The sequence below is a fragment of the Crocodylus siamensis genome, chromosome 12, assembly GCF_052110815.1.
Source record: "Crocodylus siamensis isolate JL-2025a chromosome 12, ASM5211081v1, whole genome shotgun sequence".
NCBI classification, from domain to species: Eukaryota; Metazoa; Chordata; order Crocodylia; family Crocodylidae; genus Crocodylus; species Crocodylus siamensis.
Genome location: NC_143406.1, coordinates 21,177,271 through 21,201,207, shown reverse-complemented (window position 1 = coordinate 21,201,207; position 23,937 = coordinate 21,177,271). Strand labels below are relative to the sequence as shown.

Below are 23,937 nucleotides of genomic sequence, written 5' to 3'. Positions count from 1 at the left end.
CCGTTTAAGACACCCCCCCCAATTTTCTATCATTGATTTTTGAGGGAATGGTGCACGTGGTGTGTGAATGAATGCAGTATATATGTTCTTTAAAGAAAACACATGCTGACAGGTTATATCTTTTTATGGGTTATTGGAGAGACGTGCACTCTTTCTGTTAAGCCCAACCCCACCTATTGCTTTAGGACTGGGGAAGAAGAAAGTTTTTTGTCAGCTGTACTTTAGACCCATTCTATTCAGGGTGGTCCAGTATGAAACTCATGGGTAAATTAGACTGCTCAAGGTCTTGGATTGATGATTAAAATGCAAAGATGATGCTCAACTACAGAGTATGGAGTCTAATGCTTTGTGAGGTGCAAGACTAGGTAATGATAGTGGTGACTGGTTTGTTTGCAGTCTCTGGGACAACAGTACTGGTTAAGACAAATTGCTTCATAATTTTGAAGAGCAATTAAGTGTTTAAGCACAATTTATCAAACGTTTCCCAATAACAGGAATAATTGTTTTTCAGGGGAAGCTCTGTGGAGACGGACTAACAACTTTGAAGCTAATTATACACTGATGACTCCTTTGTTAAAAATCCCAGATGTTGATGGGGACAGTGTTCGGGACCTGATGTTCTTTACCACTGTGAGAGAAGAGGTACAGCACCTTAAAGTCATGATAGAGGCTTTGCATGTACTGCTAGCCATACCAGGAGTGTTGCTTATCTTCACTGAACTATTCTAAAATGTGAAATATCTATTTGAGCCTCTTTGAAGCTAGCATATTTCAAGAGGCCAGTTCCCCTTCTTTTTTGCCATGCAGAAGAGACCAATTTGTGCAGCTTTGGGCTCAGTACACATCTTTTACAAATCTCCAAATCATTAGAAAGTGTTTGATTTAAAAAAAAAAAATCCAAAGAAAATAACTCTGGAGTAAACATTGCCCTGCTGAGTTTGATGGTCATCCATTGGATATACAGTTAAAAGCAAAATTTCCTTGGCTTTGTCATGTTGCTCAGACTCGGAGAAAGGTAAAGCTTGAACAAACAACCCCAGGAACTGTGGGTTTTAAAATATTGGAGCTGGACTCTGGATGGTAAATGCACATGAAGATGTTTGCTTTGTCAGAACTATTGTTTTTAAAAGGGCACTGTCCTCAGTGTTGTCCTCAAACCTGCAATTGAGTTGAGGTGTGCTCTACACACAGTTTTTGTGCTACTATAAAGCATGTTGGTAGTTATAACTCAGGTTTATGTATCTTTGATGGAATAGCTCTCAGTAGGAATAGTATTAAGGTGACTAGTAAGTCATAGGGGTGCACCAATAGAGATTTTTTGGGCTGATACCAATGCCCAATCTTTAGCGAGCCATATTGGCTGATACCGATCTAATTCTAATATGCATGCAGCCAGGGAGCATGGAGAGTGGCATCCGGCTGGTAAGTCTGTTGTCGGGAAAGGGGCGAGGGGGGAGGGGGTGATTGAGGCCTCAACGGTGAAGGAGGAAGTGGGGCTGGGGCAGAGTGCAGGATGGAGCCGCAAGTGGCTCATCCGGGGGGGCTTCTGCCACTACGTGCACCCTGGGAGGGCATGGGGGGGGTGCCCCTGGATCTGTGTGGGGTGTAGGTGGGCTACTGCCGTGGGCTGGGGGAGCGCCAGGCTCTTCCCGGTGTAGGGGCTGAACCCGGCTGCGCTTGGGGCAGGCAGCGGTGCTGGGTGGGGTCTGTCACGGGCCAGTAGGGGGCGCTTCTGCATTGAGCCACCCACCTCACTGTGCCCGACCACCTTCCAGGTTCCAAGTGCCTCCCTGCAGGTGCCTCACATCTGGCTGACCCCCTTCGTAGAACACACTGGCTAGCCTGGGGGTAATGCTGCCACGCACGGATGGGCTTGATTTTGGCTCTGCGCACCCTAGGAAACACAGGCCTAGTAGGCTTCGAGGGTACTTGATTTACTTCAAGAACTTGGGATGCTTCCCTCAGTTGGAAGCACAAGTAGTGGTCTCCCTTAGTCAGCCGAACCAAAGGGACCCCAAGACATAATCTAGACCCACTCCCAATAAGTCTCCCACACCAGATACAAAGGAGAACTTTATTGGTGTAGGTTTGGAATAGGGTAAAGGGTAGAGCAATATCAGAGAAATCCCATAGAACAAACTGGCATGGCTGGGTAGCCTTTGAACACACATCTGAGTTACTGCAAGCTAACTAGATCTCAGGTAGCTTACTCACGAGTATCATCCAGAGGTGGGTGGAAATTCCCTCTGGAGACCGGCAGTTCCTTGATCATGAGTTTTGAGAGACAGCAAGTTTCAGATGGTCCAGCTCTTCTCTCTCTCTGAGTCTTCCTCGTGGCTGCTGCCCCCCCCCCCCCCCCCCCGGCAGTCCTTAACTTGTATAGCCCTTATGACCTCATTTACCTGGTCCAGTGGAGGCCAGCACCTGTTGGTGCATCATTGGTTGCTGGGCAGACTAGCAGTTCCCAGCTCCCCAGGGAGCCCAAACCCCTCACCCAGGTATGTGATGCCAGTCACGTAGGCAGAGGGAGCTGGTTTCCCCCCTCCCTCAGGAATGTATCTACTAGCTCAGGTTATCTAAAGAGATAGGGTAAGGTGTGTAGCCTCTGCAGGGCCCATCGTAACCAAATTGTCACAGAGCACAGTTTTTGGGGAGAAACAGAGGTGGCCTTCTGCCACAGGTTCTACAGGGGCAGGGGAGCTGCAGCCACCCCAAAATTTGCTGTAGCCCCCCGACACCTCTTCCCAGCACCGCCCACCCCGAACTTAGCCCTGGCCCAACCACCCCTCCCCCCCATCAGGAAGAGCCTGGCACCGCTCCTGACTCCAGCCTGCAGCGGCAGCCTGTCCTCACCCCATGCAGATCCAGGGGCATGCCCCCCATGCCCTCCCAGGGTGCACATAGCAATAGGAGCTTCCCCAGTCTCCACTTGTGATTCCATCCTGGTTGTGCAGGGCCTGCCCCTGCCCTGCTCCCTCCCTTGCCACTGGGGCCTTGATCTGCCCCCCCATGCCCCTTTCCTCACAAGAGACTTATCAGCTGGACCCAGCTGCTTTCCATGCTGCCAGGCTGTGCTCCTAGCTGTCTGCATGCTGCACTGACTGTACATGCACAGAGCACTTATTGGCCTCTTTATCGGCCGCATCAACCAAAAAAAGGTGATTGCTGATACTATCACTTTTCCTTATATTGTTGCTTTTCTGATATGGGACTGATGTATCTGTGTGCCTTTAAGTGGTGGTGTTACTTATTCTTTCCTGTATTTGAGTCCAGTTTTTCTCCCACCCAGGCGGTGGGTCAGACTTGAAGATCTACAAGGTCCCTTCCGACCCTACTTCTGTGATTCTATGATTCTGTGAATAGTTATTCCATTATAAAATAACTTTGTACTAATGTGAATGTTGATCAACGCTAAAAGATAGCAGTACCATGTTATAAATAAGAACATAAGAAATTCCACAGTGGGTTCTGATCAATGGTCCATCTAGCCCAGTACCTTATTTCTGACAGTGGCACCCAATAGACCTGTGTTCCATGAATTTGGCTAATCCTTTTTTGAACTTGGTTATACTATCTGCCTCTTTAATCAAGTAAGACTAAGCTGTGATATCGTTCAGGGAGTTTTTGTTTTATATCTTATTTTAATGTTCTACCTGTTTTTATTAGTTTTCTCTCTTATTGTAAGCTGCCCTGAGCCATCACTGGAAAGAGCACTGCATAATAAAAGTGATTCCTCTGGTTTATTTTAAACTTGCCTAATGCTTATTTCAGTGGGTGCCCCCTAGTTCTTGTGTTTTGGGACTTGGTGAATTACAGTTTCCTGTTCACTTTATCCATACTTTTTATGATTTTATAGATTTCTATCACATCCTCCCCTCAGCCCTCTCCTTTTTTAATCTGTCCTGTACAGCAGCTACTCCATACCCCTGACCATCTTAGTTGCCTCTGTACTTTATCTGCTTCCCATTTATTCTTTTAAGATGTGGAGTATAGAATTGAACTTGGTATTCAAGATGTGGATGCACTATGGATTTACACAGTGGCATAACAATGTTTTCAGTTCCCTTCTATTCTTAATGATTTTCCAACATTTTATTATCTTTCTTGGATCCTGCTGCGCATCACGCCAACATGTTTAGGGACCTGTCTACAGTGACTCCAGGGTCCCTTTCCTGAGTCATAATGGCTCAGCCCAGATTTGTGTATGTAACAACGATATACATAATAATAATGATATGCTTAAAGTGGGGGGGTTGTATATAGACAAACCTTAAGGCACTCTAAAAGACTAACGAAGGTGAAGAAACCCCATAACCTCAGGGTTTCGAGTAGCCCTTGTTTTCACTGTTTGAGGCATCACTGTTATCAAGGTCATCGGAAATTCCACCATCTCTAACTCCTACATCCCCTCTATTTTACTTCCTTCTCACTTGTTTCCCTTGCTAATTGTCTTATTCATATCTTGCAGGTTGTATCTCGGGGGCCAAGAAATAGTTGAACACAAGCCATACGTGCAAAGCCTTGTCAGTGGCTTTAGAGTTGCTTTATTCTGTTTAATTTTACAGTCATCACAGTGTGAAGCCCTCCTTAATCCTCCTCCTGCCCCTCTACTAAGGGACTTGGTTTAGTTTCTGCCAGTTTTTAAACAAAAGGGCATTGATATTTAAGAGATGTCTTTCTACATCAGGTGCACTGCAGCTCATGCTGTGGGTGGCTCACATTAAGTTTCTGCAGCTTGAAAAAGTTTCTTTGGAAGAGTGGTCCAGTATTTCTGTGAACTGGCTCTGCTACTGCTGAACTTCTTAGAGTTAAATGATTCTGATCAGCAGCAAGGATGTTACCTATATTTTGGCTTTCTCTAGAGGGTCAGCAGCTTCAGGCTGTAGGCTGTGGGAAAGGAAACCTGTGTGTTGTGGCAGGGCCTGTTTTCCTTACAGCCCTGTGGGGTGCTGGTGTTTAGAAGACCACACTTGGTGAGATCTTGGAAACAAACACAGTGGTGCAAAGCAGTCATTAGTGCATAGCTTGTTTTCACCTCATGTAGTTCTTATGTTTATTAAACTACAGTGAAGCGCAGGTCAGATCCACGAGCCATTTTTCCAACCTAGCCTATAAATGTCACTGGCTGCTGTTGTCTTTGGGAATTGATTCAGTACCAGAGTTTAATGGCTTTAGAAATAACCAGGAAAATGCAGCTCTCCATAAGGGATAACAGCTAATGACTGGGCAAAATCTGTATCCTTCTCCACATGGAGGGAACTGTCAAGTTTGTTGTTCTTTCCTTGGACCTTGAGCTGGGTTGGCAGTGGAAATGAGTAGTCAGGAGTTCTTATGTTGTCGATCTGCAAAAACGATGTTCTTACATGTACTCTCTGTGCAGCCCTTACCATCAGTTACCACTCCCAGATATATTTGGTCTTTAGATGCCATCCCTCTAACTTCTCCATCACATGCAGTCTTGCCTGTTGGCTCTGCTAGATATGATTTTTGCCCAGTCATATGACTGAGCTTGTTTTGGCCCCTTTGTGTTGTTTTCTGGCCAAAGAATTTCTGGAATATTGGGCTGGAACAGAAAGCTTATATCTAAAAATGTATTTGTGGTCAGAGGTTTCCTAGGTTAGTGAACAGAATCCTACTGCTGACTTCAATAGACATAGGACTGGGTTCTTAATTTGAGTTAGCACCTTAGCAGTGCTGCTTTCTCTATAGAGCCTTAAAAGGAGCTTAGTTTCATACTGTCTTGGCATGCTGATATTAGATTTAAGTTTGCTGAGGTGCTGTCATTCTTGTCTGTGATTCATAGCATCTGAGGTTCAAGTACCATCCAGGCCTTGTGGGCATTTATACATGTGCTCCTGGGAGGAGGTGGGCCAGGGGAGAGGGCTCTTTAATTAGAGCAGGTCCAAGAGCCACTCTAAAGCACCCAGAGTGTCATGTGCTCAGTGTTTCTGTACTGAAAAATGGCAGCAGAGGTGCTTTAACTAAAGCTCGTTGAATGAGCAGCAGACTTGATTAATTGAATTTGCTCCAATGTGCTGTAATTACAATGCATTGGAACAGTCTAAGTGCCTATGTATAAGTAGGCACCCTGTGTTGATGACTTTTGTCATATAGACCAGTGGGAGCCAACCTTTTTGGCAGGCATGTCACAAATTAACCCTGCTCACTTCCCAGGTGCCATTCTGATCCCTTCCCCTATCCAGTCCACAGCTCTGCTTTCTGCTCCCTGCCCTGTGCACCCTGCTCCATCTGCTACTCTGCTCTTACTTCCTGCTTTGTGCCTCCTGTCCAAATTTGCTGCATAGTTTTATGCTTCCTGTTTCATCTGCTGCTGTGCTGCTTGTTCCTTCCCCAAACTGGCATACACAGAGGCTGCACATGTCACATGTGGCACCTGTGCTACAGATTGCCTTTACCTGGTGTAGAACATTTAAGTGCCTCTTGCTCCTCTTTCTGGAGGCTGTTCCAAATGGAAGCTTAAGATTGGCTGGTACTGGAAGAGGACAGGACAGGAAGAGTAAAGGGAAAATACAGTGTCCTCACCAGCAATTCAACAGGTCACAATAAAGCAGTAAGAGGTAGCACCTCTGCTGTGTTTGCATAGCCATTTACTTCACTGCTCACAAGTTAACTCATGATTTGGGATAGATGAGTATGACACATGTTATCTAAAGCCTAAATCTCATGTTATCCAACACAATGGGAGAAATGCACAAAGGAATAGTTACACACAGTCACTAATGCTACTGTCAGTAAAGCTGAACCTGCCATCACACCATTTCAGAAAGTGAAAACTCGGGCTTATAAGCTGGATCCTCAATAATGGTAGGGACTCCTAGTGGCTGGATGATTATGTTGGGAATTATTTAGAAGCATCTTAAGTTAAATGAAATGTCTTCATTTAACTTCATTGTGAAATGTCTTCCAGTTTGTGGATGAAGCTGCTTAAAGATAAGGGAGGCTCAAAGAGGGTGTGTTCCCAGACTCATCAGCTGTCCATAATGACCCAATGAACCATGTAAAGCTGTTGCCCTCTCAGGTTTGGGATGAGTTTGCATTTGTGTAGCAGCAGCAGTAGCACACTGACCTGCATTTCTGTTGCCTGTTTCCTCTTATTTTATTTTTCTCTGTAGATTAAAACCTACATCCTTTCAGGAAAAAATGGCAATCAGGTCGGCTTCCCTGCACGACTGGGTTTGGGCAGAAAGGCAGTTTATCTAATGTACGCTACAAAAACGGGCTCCGACTACCTTCTCTTCCATACAGGTAAGGTTTGTTACTGGCTGCATTCTACAGACAACCACACACATGGTACTGAGCAGTCCTTTTGGAAGGGTATTTGCTGAAATATGACTGACTTGAAAGTTTAGCTTCTAGTTTATAAAACAGCCATTTGAGCTTCACAGGCAAAGGGAGCCCTGTTGCTGAAAATAAGACTGATTATGAACTTGGTGAACTCTCCTTGGTATGTAGGCAGTGCATGTGAAGTAAGCTGGTTTGTGCTTTCCAAAGATTGACACATGATTTCTGAGCGGAGAGGAGGTGGTTTAGAACAAAGGTATCAAACTCACCCTGGGCCCTGGCCACACCCATGGGGCTGCATTTGGGCAGCAATGTTGGTCCAGACCGGGCAGCAGCATGGGTCTAGAGGCATATGGCTGCATGCAGCTACATTCACGCATAGTGGAACCAGGTGGCTTACGCCTATGAGGAGCCAGGGGCATGTGACAGTGTGTTGCTCTGGCCAGGCAGCAGCATACTACTAAGGCTGTTCAGCATTGTGACCCGTGTTTAGTCAGAGCTTCATACTGCTGCACAACCCTGGCTCCTTGCATGCCTCCAACTCATATTGCACGAGCACAGCTCTGTGCAGCGACATGCCCCTGGAACTGTGCTTCTATACACCCCTGACGCTGCCAACCAGCAAGAGCTCTGCCACTGAGCAGCAGTACACATTCATGTGGCTATGCAGCGCCGGCTCCATGCATGCTGTTCTCCCATGGCACGGAGCTGTCTGGGCATGCAGCATTGTGGAGCTGAGGGGCAGTGCAATTTCGGTAGCTGGTCTGCTGGTAAGCCAGGTACAGTGGTTCTGTGGGTTGGACAAAAGCCAAAGTAATTTTCCATTTTCATTGTGTTCTCTCTCTGCACAGTAAATTCTCTGTATGGCTACTCCTTGAAGGATCTCTACAGTATGGCAACTGGAATGGAACCTAAATTAGTCAGCCTTAAGCAAGATCCTCAATGGGAGAAGAAGATTGAGAGCAGCTCACATCACATATCCCTTCTCAGGTAGCAGCAAGACAGCTCCCTTGTTGGAGGGCTCAAAGTCTGTTTGAGTTGCCAGGGGGAGATGGGGGGGCTGGCATTTGTCTGTCAGAGAATCCTTTCCAGTGTTGTTTCTGACTCGCCAAAGAGCCTATCTGTGTACCACAGTGAGGAGGAGGCAGAAAGCATTGTCTCACTGAGAGACAGCAAGGTGAAGGGAATATAGTTGTCTAAGCTTGCATAGGGGAAAATGTAAAGACCAGAAAAGACCTGAGAACTAGAGGGGGGAGACCTGAATTTTAGAGAGAAGTCAAACCTAATCAGGAAGAAAATACTCCTATCCATGAAATATCTGTCAGGCTGTGGCATTGCCTAGTGAGGGGAAAAAGTGGAAGCCCCAAGCAATAGGGACTTCTATAACTAGGCAAGAAAGCCTTGTGAAATGCCCTGCTTATCCCATTCTTGTGCACTGGCTCAGGGATATAGAGTGGGCAATATAATGTATTCTCCATTTCTGATTTCTGTGGTTTTTACCAAGTTTCAGGCTTGGGATACCCCAGTTCAGATTTGCTTAAACCAGGGATCAGCAAACATTTAAGCAGGGTGGGGTGCCACTATCACCCAGTTGCTGATTCCTCTGTTCCTTCCCCCTGCCACTGCAGGCTGGATGCAGCCTCCGGGCTGTAGGTTGCCAACCCCTGATTTAAGACTAAAATTTTTTGATACAAGTGAGATACTGCCCACAAGACGCAATTTATTGTTATCAGCAAATTGCATTGTGGCTGTTTCTGCAAGCCTTCAAAATCCAGACCTTTGCCAATTGAACCAGCCTTCAGATCCACAGCTTTTAAAACTCTTATGCCAACACATGCGTGCTCATTCCTCAGTAGGCTCATTTTCAGTTTGCTATACAGGTCCCCACTTCTGTACATTCGCACTAAAATACACTTAACTCTCAGGCCTGAGCTACACTGAGATGCATTACTTATGTATGACTGTAATGACAGTCATGTGATTTGGACTTGAATAAAGCATGAGTTCAGAGTTAAGGTTGTGTGTTTGAGTGCACAAGTAGATTGGGAGGAGCTGACTGGGTGTGTAGTGCTTCAGGGAACAAGTTAAATTTTCCCTAATGTAGTTCTTGTCAGACCTTCTTTTGACAAGACCTGAACTTCTAAGTAGTAACAAAAAGCTTTCATGGAGGGTTGAGAAGGGAGCACTTCCAGATTATAATGATCCATTGGAGAGAAACAAAGGGTGCAAACCAAACATTCTCTGCTCTAACAGTCACCTGCACTGGACAGAAACCAAAGGTTTTTTGTTGTCTGTGTGCAAGGGAAGGTTTCATTTGCTTTTAGCCAACCGTTTGTAATGTGACATGATGGCTGACTGCAAGGGGGAGCTGCTGTCTGTGGAAAGAGAGTTTCTAGTTGCATAAAAAAAGTGGGCAACCAGCAGCCTGTGCTTCCCAAACATCAGCTTCAGCAGAGCCTGACATTTCCTCATATAGCCTTAGTTCTTTCTGGCTGGGATGAGAGCCTTTGATTCCTCCATGGTGCCCAGCAAAAATAAATTGTCATTCTCCATTTGGAAAGTTCAGTTGTTTTTTGCCATGTCCCCTCCTTGTGTAGCTCTGGAGACATTCGTTACATGGTGAAGCTTCCCAGGAGATCAGGGGAGGATATCTTGGTTGTGAAGTCAGATATGGCTGAGCTGCTCAGTGGACAAAATCTTGAATCCCTATGGACTCTCAACACATCCCGTATTCTGAGGTAATACTTGCTGCTGTAGGAGTGAAATGGAGTTGTTCCAAGCGTTTGCCTGTAACACCCAACATAACAGTGAAACACAAAGCCTCTCTTACGTGAAGTTCACGTTTCATCTATGAACGTGTCACGTGTCCTCTGTTTGCAAAGTCGGTTACTACAAAAAGGAAGAGCTTGAAGCTCTGCAGTGTTTCTAGAGAGCGTGGGAAGCTTATCCTTTGCCTGCAGCCCAGCTTGCTGACACTGCCTGCTTTGGCAGCATGCCAGAGGAGGTGCTCTGGTACTTCTAGAAGTCATGGCATTGGCTGCGTTCGTTCTCCCTTCCAGGTCGCCGTTTGTTCTGTTGCCAGCCTCACCAGACCCCTGGCTCCATGGCCCTGTCGTAAAATGCCAAGCTTCAATTCGTGGCTGTTTCATGCGGAGGGAATCTGGCCTGTTCCCCAGGGTGTGCCATGGAGGGGGATGGTCATACCTCATCTTCCCTGACCGCTATTATTGGCTACATGACCTTTCCTTATTATATGAGTACTTCCCCTCCTAAGGTCACAGCTCCCACAAGAGAGGAGTAGCGTGCAAGTACAGCTTTGGCAGCCTAAGGAGCAAAGGGTCTGGGCCAGGTGGTAATGTGGAATGTTGAAGGCAGCAGCCTGAGCCAGGGAGGCAGTAATGAGGTCTCTCACTGCAGCAATTGCTGTGAGAGCGCAGGCAGATAAAAAAGGAGGCACTAAGTCTGACACTCAGATCCCCAGCTTACTTGATACAGTGTCTCAGTGCCCTTTTCCTGTCTTTCTTGCAGCAAGCCTGTGCTTGGTTACTATAAACCTGATGTTCTTGACGTTGTCCTTGAGAGTACAGTTGGACCCAACAGGAAAAAGGTTTGAAAGTTCTTTCATTTTCCCTTCTCTGCTCCCTTGCTGACTACAGTCTGGGTTTGGATGAGTATAAGGAGTCAGAGCTGCAGCCAGTTGATGGGAGCTGCTTCTCTTGGTAGGTGTTGATGGCATGGGGTGAGAATGTGCATCTAGACAATTTTAAGGCTTTCCCAGCAGGTTCCCTGAGGTAATCCAGGCTGTTTTGTTTTCCCTCCATCAAGTTTCTGAGCTAGATGTCAGGTGAATTTAAAAACCATGTGATTCCTCTGAAACAGCCTGTAAAATGTGGCTTTGCATTGATTTGGTTCACATATGCCTCAGGACTTCCAGAGGCACATTATACATTTTATGGCTATGGCCTGTGGGTATACCTTGTAAATATCAACTGGAAAGGCAGCAAAAGCACAGGAAAAGAGAGAATACAAAGGGACCAGACTGCCAAGGGCAGTCAGGGGACCCGGGCCAGAGCAAGAGGAGCTAGAGCTCCAGTTCAGAATGGCAGGCACGCCATCCTGCTGTTAAAGTCTGGGTTCCTCTGGTCTCTCAAATCCTGGGACCCTTTTTCCACATAGCCAAGTATGTTGTATTCACAGGAAGGCATAGAGCTGGGCAGGGCTATTTGACCTCTCTTCTCACAAGTTTACAGATCCCTGGAGCTGTCAGTGCTCTGTGTACTCCAGAATAATCTTTGTCTTTTCTCTGCCAGATTGTGATTGTTGGGAGTGGTTCTGGAGCAGTTCAGTGGGAGCTGGAGCTGAATTCAAGAGCAAGAAGTCCCAGGCCAGCCACCCTCCCTACTGCAAATCATCGTTCCACCTTCCTCTTCTGGGGGGAGTACCAGGCAGAGGCTAATGAGACGGTGAGGGTGGGCAAGCAGTGATAGCATATACCTACAACCAGAAGTTACAGAATCCCTAATCTCTTATTTTCATATCTGCTCTTCACACATTCTAAGGCCTGTGGTGGGAGTACTCTGTTATGTGCATACATGGAGGGACACATCGCTCCAGTCTTTTCTGTCAGAGAGATTGCCACTAATTCAGGGCTCTGCTCATGCTCAGACCCTGTGATGCATCAGTGGGTTCCCTGTCTGAATATGTGCCAACCTATGAGAAAATAGTCTGTGCTGGAGCTGCCAGTGGAGAATTTGATTTAACTATTCACTGTAGAACTTGTTCTGAGGATGTGGAGTCTCTTAGGTGATCAGTCAAGTTCGAACTGTCCCTCAGTGTCCTGGAGCAATCTCTCTGCCACTGAACAACACCTTCAGTAGAAAAAGGTAACTAGCACAGCAGAACAAGCAGGGCAAAAAGGGCTGTGCCCGTATCAGACCTGCACTGAATGAGGTGTGCCCCCCATAACTGTCCCAGTTCATACGTCTTTTCAGATCTCCCCTCTGTAACAGCTGTGTGTTCCCTGCACATGGGAGAACCAGCTTGGAGAAGTCAAGAACTGTACAATAAACAAATGGTAACTGGACAGCTACACAGCAGTAAATCAAGTCTAGCCCTGGTTTTGATGGCACTAGAGTTCAACTGAGTTAGATAGGTAGTGACCCCAGTCATATCCAGTGTCATTGGTACCAGGGCTGGAACTGATTTACCACTGTGAGCACACTCCCTCCCCATTGGACTCCTGGCATGAACTAGCAGGGATGAGCCAAATCTGGTGTGTTTCCTGCCTGCCATGACAGCATTTCAGGAACATGGAAGCAGGGTTGTGTACTGAAGTGCTCCATCACAGACCCTCCTCTGTTTGTTGCAGCAATCCCGAGTGCCCTTCCAGAACCTGTACCTGTTTCATCCCTCTTACCCTAACGCCCTCTTGGAGCTGGCCAACAGCACAGAGCAGATAGTTGTCTTTGATGGTAAGTGTGGCTTCTCAAGAAGCCAAGTTCCCCCGGCTGTTTGGCCCTTTACTCTTATAGAGCTTTAGAATTGGCTCTGAAACTGGGTGTGGAGGCAGAACTCTGACAGTCACTCCCTACCCATCCAAGGAGCTGTGCCTCTGTTCTTTGTTCCAGCTGTGCTGTTTGAGCGGAGCCGGCATGCGTGCTACGTGCTGCTGACAGGCCCTCAGAGCAGTGAGGAGCCAGGCTTGGTGTCAGTCATGAAACGGAAACTGAAAGAGGACATCACTGACAGTAAAGTGATATGGCTAGGCCAGGTGTCAGGAGACAGCGAGCAGTACATCAAGGACCGCCTCTACAGGATGCGCTTCCAGAGCCAAATCTGAACACACTGAAATGGACCCAGGAGAGGCTGCCCCAGCACAGTCTCCTCTGAGCCATCTGTCATTTGCAGCAGTGGGCTTGATAAACCCAGAACAGATTCAAATAAAGCCACCATTTTTGATCCACAAGCTAAAGTGTGACTGGCCAGAAAATAGCGGCAGCAAAAAAATCTGGGCACCCAAGTACCTATATGAGTGGCTGCCAGCACAGTGGGGCTGAGCCAGTGGGGCTACAGTCCTCAGTTGTCACTTCAGGGAAGCAGGGCTCTTTCCCTTTCTAAATCAAACAGTACCTACTACACTGCAGAGCATACCTCAGCTAGGCCTAACTTCTTGGTACCTCCACAGGAAGGCACAGCTGTTTGCTGGGGAAACCTGAGTTGGTGACTTCGTTGTTTGCATTGAGGAGAGAACATGTCCATGACAGTGAGAGACAAGGAGAGACAGTGTAGGGTGGAGAAGCGGGGTTGCTTGCATGGTGTTGAATTTTCCTTTCTATTTGGCCATACATATGCCTTGATTCTCCTTAGGTAGAAATTTCATCCTTTACAAGGAGCTGACTGGCCAGAGGTTGCTTGCCCTTGTTCTCCATTGAAAGACCTGAATATCTGGCTTTAGCAGCAGTAGAGCAGTGAGACATAGATAATGACAGACCTCTGAGAGGAAATGCAGTGGTTGATATATCTGGACCAGGAGAGCCACAGGCTAAAATGTAGTTCTACACAGAAAATGTGTTGTTTCTTTTTTTTATACAAAAGACAGGCCTCTTGCTTCCCAGGCTGGTTTTCACACCGTACACTTAGATCTGCTGCTGACTAAAATAAGAGTATGCTGTTTTTCACCCCTGTTAACCATGCAACACTGGCACAGCTCTAGGAAAGGGAGCTCAGCTGTGTTCCAGTCCATGCAACAAGGGTCGAATTGGTAGCCAAGTCCCAGCTATAGATGATATGGGAGCCAGAATGGACCAATCCTGGCTTGTTGATCCCCAGGAACACTATGAGAAACTGCTCAAATGAGCAGAATAGAACTTGCTTGGGACCTGTTTGTAGCTGCTCTTCAGAGTAGAACTACGCTTTAGTGTTCCACAGAGACAGGGTAGTTGTTTCAAGATGATGGGAGACCCTAGAAGATGTGGCAAGGTCCTTCTGTTTTGCAGCAAAGCTGCAGAAAAGCTTAAGAGCCCTCCCAGTCCTTGTCCCCTGCTCTAATCATGGGATGACTCTGCCCCTTTACCATAAAATCAGTTCATGGGTATGGACATGTGGTGTGCTTTTCTTCATAGATGCCCTGCCCTCTTGGTGGTAGGTATTTACTGTCTTGGTTTGAGTATGGAGCTGCTGTGTGAAGGGGAGATGGTACAGTTGGGGAGACCATCCATGTGCTGCTGAGTCCCTGGTGGGACAGGAGTAAAGCGTGAAGGGGAGATGGTACAGTTGGGGAGACCATCCATGTGCTGCTGAGTCCCTGGTGGGACAGGAGTAAAGCAGTGAGTGAACAACAGAAATCAAAAGCAGAATGGGAATGTGGGGAGAAGCTGCTGGGAGTAGTAGTGCCCTATTGACAGGTCTGGGAGGATTTTGGTTTCGAAGTGGGGTGCTGTGCAGTGATGGAACTGTAGCCCAGCTAATGAGGCAAGAGTTTTTTCCAACTGCTTTTTCCCCTGTTGCTGTTTGTTGCAGTGTTTAATGAATAATTTACTTTGTGCCTTGATTCAATAACTCAGATGGGTGATAGTAGGATAAATCACTGTGTGTATCATGGTGTGTGTTTACCACTAAGACTGTTTGTTCTGGTTCTATAACTTATTGCAAATTGTGCTGTGCAGGACTTGGCTTAAACGTGATAATTCCAATAAATTCTTTTTTTGCATTGGTGCTCTGCTTTTACTGCTGCTTGTTGATTAACTAGCTCAGGTATCCGTAGAGTTCAGGAAATGAAGAACTGGGCTTAGCTTTCTTTAAAAAAGGAAGAAAAAGAGACCTGAAGACTGGAAACCTCTTCTGAAAGGAGGGGAGCTAGTGACACTTCATGATCACACAGCTTGCCGCTTTACATGAAGGTGAAGTACAATATTTCCCCTTTCATTTGGAACATGACTTCTGCTTCAGCATAGGAAGGGCCCAAGGATCTGAGCTAGGATTAGTCCACAGCAGCTTGTCAGAGCATGACAAATCAAACTGGAAAACAAACATTTGTTGCCCTTCCTGGCAGTGAGACTGGGCTGGACTGTCTGCTTGCTTCCCCACAGCTTCAGGGTGACTCATCATCATGAACTTTCAGAAGAACTGGCTGTTTCCCTTTGTAGCTGCATTGTAGTGGGTATATAAGGAAACCTGTTTCCTGCCTTCTCTAAACAAATGCATTATGCTGATTTCAGACTAGGTGTGGGTAGTGGTGCAACCCTTTGATGTTGGCATTTGTAAACTGGCATAAAACTATTGTAGCGTCAGCTTCAGAAATCTCTGACAGCTCCCCCACCTGGCTCTCGTGGCTGCTGAGCCTGGAGTGCTCAGTGGGCACCCAATGTGTCGTGGCGCACAGTCCTGAACTCTTGGATTTACTGATTGGTTCTTTTCTTCTTGCTAAAGCTCACTACCAGGTACTCCACTTGCATGTGTACCGGATAAGTGTATAGCGTGCTGAACTGCAGCACTCATTGCCAGGTCCAGTTTGTTGCCTGTTAATTATTTTGCAACATGCTTTGGTTATCTGCCTCTAGATCAAATGTGTAAACTACTTAAATGCAAAACACTGTTTAGCCCCACTGTTCACTTTGTAATTAATTGTACTCCAAAATGAGTGAAGGGGAAGCAGCTGTAAAAAGCCTTGAAAATAAGGGCAGCTAGTCAGATTCAGGGTGCCTGAAAGCACAGGACACTGCTGTCAGCCTGTGCCATTAGCAGACCTGAAACTGGCCTGTTCCCTTTACTTTCAAGCCTTCTAACAGTCGTTTTCAGGCTGTGCAGTGTTTGAACAGGAGGGATCTGGTATCTAGGCTATAGCCGTATTGATCTAGAGGAAAAAGCAATCGGGACTCATGGTAGAACAGGAGGGGAGCACTTCGTAGTTTGGTGGCTGCACTGACAGCCCTCTGCACTTAAGGAAAAGGTTTACATTAAGTTTGGATAGGTGCATGTGCCCTTCAAGTTCCTGCCCTCCTTCAGTCCCCAGGCCACGCACTTAAATGGAGTGCACTGTACGTGCTGCATTCAAAGCCATGAAAGGGTATGAGCACACTTTCCCCTTCAGGCCCTAATTAGGCTGGAAGTAAATGAGGATCAGTTTTGTTTCTTTTTTTTTTCTTCACTTCCTCCTTCAGGGTTTCCTTGCTTATTGTAATGTAGCAGATGAATTGCTGTCCCTGAGTTTGCTAAAGGAACCTATAAACCTGCATGATCCCAGCTGTGGAAGGCATGGCAGCAAGTGTAAAAGAAAATACAGAAGAGGTTAAACATAATAGAAGCAGCAGCCCTGAAAGATTTTTCAGCATTAGTTACTGTCACATGGGAATTCACCTCAGCCCTTCAGACTCCAGTACAAAGTTACATGAGTCACAGCTGAGGGAGGGAAAGTGGGTTCAAGTGTAATACCCAGGGCCTATTTGGACCATGCAGAAGAACCTCTGAGAAGCCTGCATTTCAGACCAAGAACAGAGACGGTTGCAGAACCACAGCGTTCATCTGGGGGCTCTTCCCCTTGCAAAATGGATGAAAGAACAAGGAAAACTATTAAGAATCACTAAGTGAATTGTCCAGTGACAGGAGTGTGGGGGCCTGGCTGTGGGTGCAGATTTTGATATTACAGTGCTTAACTCCAGCCAATACAGTTCTCCAGTTCTGTGCTACTGAACACAGCCTGTCTTCAGCTCTGTATGGTTGGACAGTAGCTGCACACAGGGAGATGGTGTGTGGAGATGGCTGGTGCTCACATGTTCCCTGCTTCAGCTTGGGTGCACACAGTGTGGCTGCCTGGCCACAGCAGTTGCTCAGCCTCACCTGGTTCCTCAGCCTGCTGTTGCTTGGGATCCCTGGTTAGTGACCAGTGTAGGAAGTGGCATGTCATGGCAGTGCTACCCTGCTGTCAGGGCCCCTGCTAGAAGCCAGACCAGGCCTCACAGTGTTGTCTCACCCAGGCAGTTCTCTGCTTCTGGCCTCTTCCTCCCGTGTTTCAGCACCAGGATTTTGAAGATAGGAAAATCTCACAGATAGTCTGGAGATATTTTCACTCCACATAATGTGAGTGACAGCAGCTGTCCAGCAGCTCTGCCTGCCCCCAGCATCCACACCTGCTCCCTCAGATCCATTTTATCCCTTGGCCTTTCAGGGTCTTGTTACACATTGCGCTTTGAGCTGTTCAAATGTTGATGGGGATTAGTGCCAGTTTGAGTTTGGAGCAGTTGCACCTTAAGGCTAAAATCTTTGACTCTTCACCCCACTGCACAGCTGCCTTGCCACTAGAGAGCTGGTGAGCAGGGCCTGACTAGGGGCTTCAGCTGTGAGGGGGCTGGTGAGCCCAGACAGGCTTCTATCCCTGCTGGTGGGGGCGGGAGTTGGCTTGCTTCCTGGGGTCACTGGGAGGGGTGAGAGAAGGTGCTTTTGAGGAAGCTACTGGCCCTGCCTTGGGGATCCCATCTGCCCCCTACTTCTTTCTCCCTAAACCCCACTTCTGGACCCATCTGTGCCCTGCCACCTGGCTAGCTGGCATGTGTTCTGTGGGCTCTTTGCATGGGGTTGCACCCCTTTGGGGGGGGGGAGGGGGAGTTGGTGCTAGATCTGCCTCCTGGGCAGCAGAGTTCAGTAGAATTTAGAAAGGTTGTCCACACACAACAGGAGAGGGGATGCTGCATCCTCGGATGCTGGAGGACTGCAACTTGGGTGGGTCATCTGTGGAGCAAGATGGGGAGGGGGTGTTCATTGATGGAACATGAGCTGGGTAACACAGATCAGAAATAAACCTGCCCTGGAGTGGCATAACTTTAAACAGCCTGAAATGTGATTAAAACTAGTTTTAGGTGTTAATGTGTAAACAATCCAGGGGTTAAGAGCTCCAGGACTTCCCTCAAACTAAAGAGTAACAAGGCCCTCACTTTAAGCTTCTACTCCAGCTCTGAGGCCCTCAAAAGTCCTAAGATGATCCTCCCTGCCAGAGGCTACTTGCACTCTCCACTAGAGGCTGCCATGCACCTGCTGACCCTGCACTCTGTTGGTCTGTGCAGGGTTCAGCTGCCAGCTCTTCCCCCACCTAGTTTGCCTGGCAGGGGCCACAATTGGCAGGTGCCTTGAAGTTGCTCCCCTTCCCCTCCCCCTGCCAGGACTTCCCACCCCCACCGGGCTTGGGAGGTGGCTGTGAGCAGCTTAGTCTCCCTAGCTGCTCTGTGCAGCGGAAGGCCAGGCAGGTAGCGCCAAGCGCCATGTCCAGGGTTGCCTAGCTGTTAGGGGTTCAGGGGCTTCAAGCTCCTGGCAACCACAGCCACTGTGGGCCACCCAGGTGGCAGTAGCCAGCACCTGGACCCTGAACAGCCCAGCACATGACAGAGTTGGTGGGAACTGGCCTCTGGCTGCTGCACTGCAGCTGCTGAGCTCTGCCCTGCTGTAGCTCCCTGGCCTCACCTTGGCATGTGTCCAAGTCCTGGGGCCAGAGCCTTATTTTTTTTTGTAGAATCTGTCATTCCTGGGGCCGTTGCTGGATACCACCTGAACTCCATGGGACCCGATCATCTTTGGAGGTCAGGTGGTGCCCAACTGGCTGACAGCCTAGGTGGGGGTGGCATGGGGGAGGTGGGATTCAAAGGAAAAAAAAATCGGGCCCCTCAGAGTTCAATTAGTGAACTGGTCCTGGCAGCATTGGCAGGCACCTCAGCCACCAGGTCTGTGGTGCTCACTTTGCAACAAGATCATCCTGCCCTAGCTTTCTGTCCTGCCCCCTGGGAGCTGGACCTCGAGGTACAGACACCCTTGCTGCATGTGCCTTCTCTGTGAAGCTGGTGTCATGTACATTGAGGACCAGACTGGGGGGCTCTCTATCCTACTCCGGGAAGGAATCTTGTTGCTCAAGGTTAATATGTAGTAGCACTGCTGGAGCATTTGAGAGGCCCTGACTTGGGGCTTACTCCTTTCCCAGACTGTGCTATGTCCTGGGACTACAGCAGAGGTCTGTCCTTGGTTCTCACTGTGTGTGGGTATGGGAGCCCTGCAGCCAAGTGCTGGAGACTCCTAGTGCTGCCTGCCCAAAGGCAGCCATAGTGTCATGCTATCTTCTGGCATACAGCCCTGGATGGCTGAACTCCCAGACTGGCTGAGAACCCAGAGGCATAGTGAGCCCCTGTCTACATCACTGAATCTGACCACCTGCATTCCAAGGGCCAAAAACCCTCCTTTTGGATCCCAGGCCCTGGCACCAGTCATCAGCCCCAATCAGCCAGGTGCCAGCATGGATGAGGGCCAAAGTTGGAGGAGCTACCCTGTCTGAATTGCCTTCCTCTCTCCTCTTTCTCATCACCATCCAGAGTCTGGGGCTGGTCCCTTTGCAGAGGGGGTGGAGGTGCTATCCTAGTATGTCCACATCTCAGCTTCCTGGGCTGCTTCATTTGCTCAGGCTATGTGTAGCCAAAGGAAAGGCAGTACTGGCCACAGTTTTGGGCAAAGTGGTCCCTGGAGGCATCTAGTGCTCCCTACCCCACAGGCTGGAACTGGGTCATGTAATCCTGCTTCCAGCTGCACTTTAGCACTGTGCACTATGGAAAGTTAATGCCTAGTGCTAATAGGGATTAGCCCAACATGAGCCCCTGCTGGCATTTTATGTAATGTGCACGCTAATCCCGCAGCCGCTGGACCCTGGCTGGGGCTGGGGAATGAGCAGGGAAAGCCTCAACATCTGCTCCGATTAAAGGGACAAGTGCAGAGCCAGTGTGCCCAACACTGGCTTTACAGCACAAAGCTGCTTTCCTGAGATGCCCTCTGCATGCCAGTCCCAGGGGCTGGCTGGGCCAGCCCAGGGGCACTAACAGAAAGTTCAGCCATCCAGGTCTGTGTGCCAGGAGGCAGCACCTTTCTATGGCTGCCTTTGGGCAGGCAGCACAAGGAATCCCCAGCACTTGGCTGCAGGGCTCACATACCCATGAACGCAGCGGGAATCAAGTGCAGACTGGGACTCTGATGTAGTCTCATGCCATGTCAGAGTCTGGGAAAGGAGGAAGGCCTCTGCACGGCTTTGCAACAGCACTTAGCAGGCAGGTTGCAGCCACAGAGGCTCCTTGGGGGCAGTATAATAGGGGCTGCAATCACATGGTGCAGCAGCTCCCCTGGCTGCTCCCCTTGTTGAACAGGGGGCTCTGCAAAGCCTGCTGAGGAGCGTGAGAGTTCTAGCTGAGCGGCCTATGGAGGGGCACACTGCCCAGCAACCCCAGGGGAAGCCTCCAAGCACCCTACTTACACACCATAGAGGGGCCATCCTCAAAGCCCCGTGCTGTCCCAAGGCCTGAGGCTGGGTGGGCACAGGGGACACTGACCATGCTTCCCAAGGAGTCCCTCTCCTCTGGTTGCTGCTCTGTCAGCCCCAGACTTAGTGCTGAGGGACACTACCGCCTCCCAGTTGTGCAGCTCTCTCTTGGGGATGCTTTTCCAGTGCCTTGTGGAGCCATTGCAACTGCCAGCTTCCTCTTCACCCCAGGCAGTGCATGAGGGAGGGCAGGTGGCTTGTGACCCTGGCCTAGAAGCAAGGCATGCTGGAGAAGGGTACTAGCCCATGGCTGATGAAGGGGGTGGGTCAGGGAGCAAGGCAGATGCTCATGCCCTTGGCTGCAGAGGGCTATTTGGGAGCAGTGCCTGGTTCTGAGCTGCTGGGGCACCCAGTCTATGGGTGCTACGTGTGTGCTGGTACCTCACAGGCTGTGCACACAAGCTCCCAGTGGCAGCACTGCCTGAGCACATTCCCAAGGGCCTCTGTCTAGCTCAGCTGCTGCCTTTGAGGTGGGCTCAGCCTGGTCATGGGGTGCTGGAGCAGGAACAGCGCAGCTCTTCCTGAGTGTCACGGCAGTGTAGGTGATGATGTTCCGGCTGTGTGAACACTGCAGGCCACAGTGGGCGCATCTACACGGGATGCCATATTACCATAGTGATGAGCTACAGTGACATAGCTGATCACTATGGCGACGTAGTGTTGGTGGGCATGAACCATAATGTCGATGCTACTGTGCAGCAGGGCTGGAAACAATCCATGCATCTCTGGGACTGCGCAGTGGTTACTCTGCAGTTATGCAAACATGTAGACACACCCACTCTGAACCACCCCAGTGGGCAGGGGAGTGGGTACTGCTTCGCCTCCCATGGGGGAAAAGCATTCTGCAAGGCAGGATGGGGGTAGCAAATGGCCTCCTTGTGCCACTGCTGGGGCAAGCTTAGGCCAAGTCCCTCAGGCATGGAGTGAGCAGTGCAGAAGCACGGCAGGGCCAGCAGTGGGAGGCTCTGGGGAAAGAGCTGGGGCTGCTCCTGCCATGCCAGAGGCAGGGCCTGCCCCCCCAAACCTCCCCCACCTGCCAAGCCCAGCCAAAGTAGGCCATGCTTGTGGTGTTGCTGGCTTAGGATAAATTCAGCTAAGTCCCCAGGAAAGACCCAGGAGGCCAGCACCAAAGGCATTCATGCCCCGTGACCGTATACATTACAGCAGAGGTATGTGGGGCATGTGCTTCTCAGTGATTTGTCTGCTGAATGCTGCTCCTGCTAGGCCTAGGCAGCAGGTGGGAAGCAACCCAGTGGAAGGTGAAGGGCTGTGGAAGGTGAAGGAGTGGAAGGTGAAGGGCTGTGCTCTGAGGGAGAAGAAATAAGGCCTAGCTGGTTTGTCCATGGAGCACAAACTGTCCTGTGCCCCTGGAGTAGGGTGATGCAACTATGGGAGATTCGTGCTGGCTTCACTCTTAGGAACTTTTTGGAGCCTCCAGGTCTGCTCAGGTTTGTGCAAGTGCTCTGTACCCGTCCCACATACCTTCCCCAACCCCTGCTCACACTCTTCCCCTCCCCTGGCCAGCAGGCCACACCTCCACACAGCCTCCTGTGTCATCACAGATGTTCTAGTAATACTCCAAAGCTGTACTGGAGCAGATTCAGATGCTAAAGTGCTTTGCTGGCACCTTCCCCAGCCATTAACTTGATCAGAGATTACAGGGTGACCTGCTGCTCCCAAGAGTAGCCAGGCTGCTGCCCTGCATTGCCGCAGTGCTCACAGTGGCTTGTTGCCAGCTGCTCTTGCAGGCAGCAATACACAAGTTGCAGTTTCTGGGTCAGCTCCTGGCTTGGACAGTGCAGCTGTGGTATTTTAGCCCAGCTGAGGAAAGAACCTCACCCATAGGTGCCCTAGCAGGGCCTGAACACACTGCCCTGGCACTGCCTGGTCCCTCTTCCCCTTAACTGCCAGGCTGAGCAAGTCCCTCAGCTGCCTGGGGCTGCTTCCTCCAGCACGGGGTTACCAGTGGGACCGCAGCCAGGCAACAGGAGGGTACAGATGCAGGGGTAGGACTGAGGAGCTTTGTTTCTAAGTGCCTCCTTCCAGCTCCAGGGCCCTGGTGGGATGAGGTGCTGGGGCTGGCCACTGGCTCCAGGCATGGCTGAGGGGGAGGTGCTCAGGTGCAATGGAAGTCAGCTTGTCCTTTCCTAGTTTAAAGCCTTCCAACCCAGTGTTGCTGTCTGGCTGTGCTGCAGGACCTGCATGGCAAGATACTGCCCACTATCAGCTCAGACCCATGGGGTCTGGCCAGCAGCTCTTGGTCCTGGGCAGCCAGCATGAGATGCAGGGTGGGAAGAGTCTGGAAGCTGGCTGGTCACTGCTCTACCCCTGCCCTAGGCCAGCACTAGAGAATGTCTCAAACCTCAAAGAGGGGCAGCTCTCCCTTGTAGTTGTCAGTTTGTTAACAGGCATGAGAAGTTTGGCCCTGCTCCCCAGACTAAGGTGCTATACCTGAGCTGATTGCGGTCCGAAGCATTTACCATTTTAAATCTGGCTGTCCCTGAACATGGTGCTGCGCATTAGGGCTGTGTGAAACGGCACCGTTCTGTTTTGCCTTGAGTTTTGATGGTTCAACGGAATAGCATTCTGTTTCAAATTTCGTTTTGATTCAAAACAGCTGTTCTGTTCCCTCAAAACAGAAAGGCTGGGGATGGGAAGTCAGCCCAGCTGGTCTGCCTCCCCATCTCCCAGTGCTAGATTGCCCAACCAGGCTGACTCCCCAACCCCAGGGCAATCTAGCGCTGGGGATGGGAAGTCAACCCAATGGGGCTGAGTTCATTTCCCCAGTGCTATGGTCGAAACATTTTGACTTTTGAAATGTTTCAACTAGCCTCATTTTGTTTCGAGGCTGTTTTGCAACCCTTTGTTTCATTTCAATTTTGCTGTTTTGACCTCGAAATGAGTTGAAACTGTGTTGAAATGAAATGGCCGGTGAAATTTCATACAGCCCTACTGTGCATCCCAAGAGCTTGCAGCTCACTACAGAGCTCCACCCATGCCACAGAAGCACAGAGCCATCTCCCCTGCTGAGGAGGCCCCAACAACTGCAGAAGCTGCAGCCTACGGGCCTGGCATGTAAGAACAGAGCAAAGTGTTCTGCCCCAAGAAAAGCAATAGCAGGTGATCTCAAATCAAAATGGGCTGAGGAGGACATGCAGGAGGGAGGAACAGCAGTTACTTGGGAAACCATAACACCGCTTATGTGGAGCAAAGCGCCTGTAAATGAGCCACATCCCCTTTTCTCTTGAACCTGTCACTGTGCTCAGACCAGCCTTTGCCACCAGAAGAGCCCATAGAGT

At 49.2% G+C, this 23,937-nt stretch overlaps 1 protein-coding gene across 9 annotated transcripts in view; it reads left to right on the top strand.

The window, feature by feature from the left end:
• FAM234A (family with sequence similarity 234 member A) overlaps positions 1 to 13,267 on the top strand; it is a 58,865-nt gene extending 45,598 nt beyond the window's left edge. For all 9 annotated transcript variants that reach the window (XM_090023913.1, XM_090023910.1, XM_090023915.1 and 6 more), the window contains 8 exons: positions 512 to 642; positions 7,134 to 7,266; positions 8,154 to 8,292; positions 9,900 to 10,040; positions 10,831 to 10,909; positions 11,613 to 11,765; positions 12,671 to 12,773; positions 12,930 to 13,267. In XM_090023913.1, the coding sequence (XP_089880039.1) occupies positions 512 to 642; positions 7,134 to 7,266; positions 8,154 to 8,292; positions 9,900 to 10,040; positions 10,831 to 10,909; positions 11,613 to 11,765; positions 12,671 to 12,773; positions 12,930 to 13,141 (1,091 nt within the window). In that variant the 3' untranslated portion in view covers positions 13,142 to 13,267. The remainder of the gene's footprint in view (positions 1 to 511; positions 643 to 7,133; positions 7,267 to 8,153; positions 8,293 to 9,899; positions 10,041 to 10,830; positions 10,910 to 11,612; positions 11,766 to 12,670; positions 12,774 to 12,929) is intronic.
• The last annotated feature ends 10,670 nt before the right edge of the window (positions 13,268 to 23,937 follow it).